The sequence below is a fragment of the Neophocaena asiaeorientalis genome, unplaced genomic scaffold (genome assembly GCF_003031525.2).
Source record: "Neophocaena asiaeorientalis asiaeorientalis breed wild unplaced genomic scaffold, Neophocaena_asiaeorientalis_V1.1 scaffold82, whole genome shotgun sequence".
In the NCBI taxonomy this organism is placed as follows: Eukaryota; Metazoa; Chordata; class Mammalia; order Artiodactyla; family Phocoenidae; genus Neophocaena; species Neophocaena asiaeorientalis.
In genome coordinates, this window is record NW_020173068.1 from 4222908 (window position 1) to 4228907 (window position 6000).

Genomic DNA, 6000 nt, shown 5'->3' on the forward strand with positions numbered 1-6000 from the left:
TCACACCACCACCACCACCACCACCTGCCACCACTTTCCCCCCTTGGTGTCCATACGTTTGTTCTCTATATCTGTGTCTCTCTTTCTGCCCTGCAAACCGGTTCATCTGTACCATTTTTCTAGGTTCCACATATATGTGTTAATATATGATATTTGTTTTTCTCTTTCTGACTTAGTTCACTCTGTATGGCAGTCTCTAGATCCATCCATGTCTCTACAAATGACCCAGTTTTGTTCCTTTTTATGGCTGAGTAATATTCCATTGCAAACATGTACCACATCTTCTTTATCTATTCGTCTGTTGATGGGCATTTAGGTTGCTTCCATGACCTGGCTATTGTAAACAGGGCTGCAATGAACATTGGGGTGCATGTGTCTTTTTGAATTATGGTTTTCTCTGGGTATATGCCCAGGAGTGGGATTGCTGGGTCATATGGTAATTCTATTTTTAGTTTTTTAAGGAACCTCCATACTGTTCTCCATAGTGGCTGTATCAATTTACATTCCCACCAGCAGTGCAAGAGGGTTCCCTCTTCAAAAAAAAAAAAAGAGGATTCCCTTTTCTCCACACCCTCTCCAGCATTTGTTGTTTGTAGATTTTCTTTTGATGTCCATTCTGACAGGTTTTTTTTGTGTGCAGTACACAAGCCTCTCACTGTTGTGGCCTCTCCCGTTGTGGAGCACAGGCTCTGGACGCACAGGCTCAGCGGCCATGGCTCATGGGCCCAGCCGCTCCGTGGCATGTGGGATCTTCCCAGACCGGGGCATGAACCCACGTCCCCTGCATCGGCAGGCTGACTCTCAACCACTGTGCCACCAGGGAAGCCCTCCAACTCTGTTTTTTTCCCTCAAGAATGCTTTGGCTGTTCGGTGTCTTTTGTGTCTCCATACAAATTTTAAGACTTTTTGTTCTAGTTCTGTAAAAAATGCCATTGGTAATTTGATAGAGATTGCATTTAATCTGTAGATTGCTTTGGGTAGTATAGTCATTTTCACAATGTTGATTCTTCCAATCCAAGAACATGGTATATCTCTCCATCTGTTTGTATCATCTTTACATCGGTGTCTTATAGTTTCTGCATACAGGTCTTTTGTCTCCCTAGGTAGATTTATTCCTAGGTATTTTGTTCTTTTTGTTGCAGTGGTAAATGGGAGTGTTTCCTTAATTTCTCTTTCAGATTTTTCATCATTAGTGTATAGGAATGCAAGAGATTTTGTGCATCAATTTTGTATCCTGCAACTTTACCAAATTTATTGATCAGCTCTAGTAGTTTTCTGGTGGCATCTTTAGGATTCTCTATGTATAGTATCATGTTATCTGCAAACAGTGACAGTTTTACTTCTTCTTTTCCAGTCTGTATTCCTTTTATTATTTTTTTCTTCTCTGATTGCCTTGGCTAGGACTTCCAAAACTATGTTGAGTAATAGTGGCGAGAGTTTTCCTATAGGTTTTACAATCTGGATTTTGCTCATTGTATTCCCAACGTGTTGATTAATATGTTCCTCTATCTCCTGTATTTCCTATAAATGAATAGTCAGATCCAGAGGCTTGACTAAATTCTGGTTAGATTCTTTTGGGGGTTGGGAGGGAGAATACTTTACAGGTGATCACATCCAGGGGTATATTAATGGTCTACTTGTTTATTTTTTGTGATGTTAAGTAGGCCTTAAAAGTATCTTAAAGGTATTTTCTAGTTCTCAGTGGGTTCAGATGTTGTTAGTCTGATCTACTTAATGTAAAAGGGATTTTAATTGAGTTTAGATTAAATCACCTGCTGTCTTTGTAGATGAAACTGTTCAGAAACATTCGAACTTGAGTCATTGAGATGGTAGTTATGGAAAGTAGTGTGGCTGCTTATCTGACAGATTTTCTTTCTAATAGCTGGAGGAAGAACTAAAACAGCAGAAAGAAGCAGCTTGCTTCAAGGCTCGTCCAAACACCGTCATCTCCCAGGAGCCCTTTGTTCCTAAGAGAGAGAAAAAATCCCTTACTGGTAGTATTTTATGTATTCTTGGGGGATTGGGGCAGAATGGTTAGACTTCCTGGGACTCAGTTGTGTCGGTACAATGCTGTGTCAACCAGAAGCATCTGCCTGTAGGGGATCTAATTTTTTCTCCCCTAGCTCTTTATTGAATCCAGCAGCTATGTTGATCTGTAGAGTGTGTTGGGGTCAGATTCATAGAACAAGCACCTGGCATTTCAACAACAATTTTACTTTCCCCACCCAGATAGTAGCAAGTAAGTGAGGGAGAGCCAGGACTTCTTTCTGGAGTTCACCCTAAAGCAAACCTTAGATAGAAAACATTTGACTCCTTAAGCACTGGGCAGTGTTTCAGAAAAGGGGATTCTTTTCCTAAATCTGTCTCACAATCACTGTGTAGTTTTGAGCAAGCTACTTCACCTGTGTAGGTCTTGCTTTTCTCCTAATTAGATGATTTATAAGGGCCCTTCCAATGATTTATAGGGGTCCTTAAAATTTTAGGACTTTTTGTATGTGGTTTACTCCACCTTTCTCCCAACTAGGCTTCCTTAGAGCTCCACCTTTCTGTTGCCATGCATATCTATCACTTGCTAGATCTGTGGGGCTAGGTTTATGCAAGTCTTGCTTGTGCACCAATATTCTCTCTGTTTCTGTACTCAGAGGGCCTTTCTGGTTCTCTAGTTCAAGAAACTTTTCAGCTGGCCACTGAGAAGAGAGCCAAGGAGCGGCAGGAGCTGGAGAAGAGAATGGCTGAGGTGGAAGCCCAGAAAGCCCAGCAGTTGGAGGAGGCCAGGCAACAGGAGGAAGAGCAACAGAAGGAGGAGCTGGCCAGACTACGGAAAGAACTGGTAACTGGGCAGCATGAGCACTGACTAACCCATGGTTGCGTCTGTTTTGTTTTATCTGTACCTTGCCTTGTTCCAGAAAGGATCTAAGGTGGCCTCCAAGGATACATCAAAGTTGAGTGAAAATGAGAAGTCAGACAAACCAGGGGTGGTGACAAAGTTGAGGAGTGAACGAGGCTAAAGATGTATACATTGTGATCCATGGATCTGCTAAGTGATATAAACAAGCTAGTTATTTAACAAATACATTTATCTTTGATCCTGAATTCAGTCAGAATTTCTTCCAGGGGTCTAAATAAGGAGGACATCAGGTGCTATACCAGTGCACAGTGATATATTTGTAGGACTCTTTATTTAACTTTTTATTATTGCCTTAAGGCTTAAGGAAACCAATGTGTTTTACAATTAGAATACATAGGTAGGGAAGGACATGGGAATTGTGTGACAACTATATTTTCATTTTCCTCTTAATACTTGACTCAAATTCCTTGGAGTTATAGTGCATATCAGTCCAGGTGACCTTCCATGTTAACACTAGATAATGATTTAAATATTAGTTATCCAAAAAGAAAGCTTAATTCACATTAAGGACCCTTTCACTAGGAGGGCAGCAAGCCACATTAACTGCATTAATAAGGAAGAACACAGTTTTAGATAGAATTTCATATGCTTAGTAAAAGGATGAATATAGCAGTATGTAAGTTGTTGAGGTTTTGTCTAAAAGTGCTAAGCCAGCAGCTGATACAGCTGTTGGTAGAGGTGACTGGCCACAGGAGGGCTCTAGGGACAAACTATTAAAGGGACTAGCTTCCTGACAAAATCCAAGCTACCGTATGCTGATTGGATGTACTCACAAAACCAGCCTCAAGTGTTTTGACTTTTCTTCAGCACTTGAATCCTGCCTCTTGTGATTGTCTGTATCATAGAACTCTCTACTAATCTGGCTTGATTCAGGGTTGATTTTAGACTGTAAGAAGGATGGATGGGACCATGCCTTCTCCTGGCAACCTTTCTTGGTTATTTTATTTTATTTACTTATTTTTGTCCATGCTTTTGGTGAATACTAAGACGCAGTAATCTTAAGACTGTACTCTGGCAAATTCTTAACATGTATCTCCTTTCTGCTGCAATTGAGTACAGCCCCGTTATACCCTGGTACTGAACAGTCAAACTGGAGATAGGTGCAAGCTGAGGGATCCAGCAAGACCTGAATAGAAACCTACTTGAGCTCCAGAGCTCTTGTGCTTTGCTGCTAGACTGTGTTGCCTCCCACCAACCCCCAAATTAGTGACTGGGATTTGCAAAACTATACAAAAATGTTCTCAAGAAGAGGAGCAAAAACACCCATAAGTGTAGTTCTCTAACATCCTTATCAATGGTAACTTTATTTTTCTCACTCTGCAGGTACACAAGGCAAATCCAGTACGTAGGTACCAGGGTGTGGAAGTCAAGTCAAGTGACCAGCCCTTGACCGTGCCTGTATCGCCTAAGTTCTCCACTCGATTCCACTGCTAAACTCGGCTTTGAGCTGTGGACACCGTCTGGGAACCGGAGCTACTCTTCCCATTAAACCAGGAGCCTTCTTTGTCACAGGGGCATGGAGAGAACCCATTTCTCCAGGCTTTTTCCTACCCATGCCTGACAAGTGTGGACTCCAATTTCATTGAGAGCTGTTTTCCTACATTATTGTGGCTAATAATGAGACTCAACTCATGTATGTCTCAACCAGACTCCCTGTAGTTATTTCCTTGGAACCATCAGTTGACCTTTAATATGGGTCTTAACTCTGACTAGAATTTAAAGTCTCTGTATCAGTACAGTGTAATTTCTGTTGCCCTTACCCCCCGCCCCCCTTTTTTTCCTGTTTTAATCAGAAAATAAAGATAGTTAAATACTGAGATAGGATTTAAGTCATGAATTAAAAGAGGAACCATCAGTAGTATGTCAGATTCTTTCCTCTTCTCTGTGCAAAATGAATTTAGAGTTAAGGAGCCCTTCGCTACGAGGGGGGAAGCCTCATTAACTGCATGACGAGGAAGAGACTTGACTGACGGGAACCTCACAGCAGCCATCGGCTGGCCTCGGGTAGAGCCTGCTGTTCAGGCACGTTCTTCCCTTGTTGGTGCTGATGATAATAGGGGGCGCTGAGTAGTACACGTTTTAAGTCCTCCAGTGACCTAGACTGGAATAAATATGTTTGTCTTCCCTCCCTGATTTTGTTATTTGATGTTTTTAAATCTGTCCCCCTTTGGAGGTCACATCTTATTGGAGAAGTGGGTACTTTGAGAAGAGGGTCTAGGAACTTTTAAAAGCATAGGCTCTGTCCTTAAAGGAAAGAGCTTTGTGACTTTTCTGTCTTATGTCAGAATATCCTTCCATATTTTGTTAACTCCCTCCTAGGAACCACTCTGGAAGCCTGTTATGCCTTCAAAACAGACTGTGCCTTCTTCTCTAAACGTGTTTTTTCTCATCTGGTAAACTCTTCTTTATGAGACTCAGCTCTAGTAAAATCTTTTTCATAAATCTTTCCTTGACCATTTGACCTCCTCAGGTAAGGTAAGATTTCCTTCTTTGTGCCTCCCAAATGTTTCTTATGTATATCTCTAGTAGAACAGTTATACCACTGAGTTACTTGTACTTGTTTACAAGCTAGTAGCGATGAAGATAACTAAAATTATGTTAGTCCTTGAAGATAAAAATTATGTTAATCATATCTGTATTTCTCATAGTTGGCACAGAATTTGCTAGGTCCATGTTATCAATAGTGTATTTTCTTTTAGACTTGATATTGTTTATGAACTCTACTCTGTACCAGTCATCTCTTCCTGTGCCACGAGATATAAAAGCATCCATCTTCTGCCCAGGCTAGGCCTAGGCACTATATATGATATTAGACCTATGTTATATTCCTTTGTTTATTCATTCAGTGACCATTATGTACAAGCCATTGTAGATTTAGTGACGGGCAACAAAGCAAGATGTGATTTGCAGATCCCTGGGCCTCCTGAAGGCCCACAGAGTGATACAAAGTGCAGTTCCTTTATTCATTTCCTAGAGATATGTGATGTACAGTTCCATAACAACTTGTGTAGTTCATTTAACAAATATTGATTCAGTACTAACTATATATACGTTGGCACTGTTCTAGTCTCTGGGCATATAGCAATGAACAG

At 41.0% G+C, this 6000-nt stretch overlaps 1 protein-coding gene across 4 annotated transcripts in view; it reads left to right on the forward strand.

Moving 5' to 3' along the window:
* TPX2 (TPX2 microtubule nucleation factor) overlaps positions 1-5041 on the forward strand; it is a 57694-nt gene extending 52653 nt beyond the window's left edge. For 2 of the 4 annotated variants that reach the window (XM_024743298.1, XM_024743299.1), the window contains exons 16-18: positions 1883-1994; positions 2643-2830; positions 4232-5041. In XM_024743298.1, the coding sequence (XP_024599066.1) occupies positions 1883-1994; positions 2643-2830; positions 4232-4342 (411 nt within the window). In that variant the 3' untranslated portion in view covers positions 4343-5041. The remainder of the gene's footprint in view (positions 1-1882; positions 1995-2642; positions 2831-4231) is intronic. The other 2 variants (XM_024743300.1, XM_024743301.1) reach the window with 2 other exon arrangements.
* Positions 5042-6000: the final 959 nt, after the last annotated feature.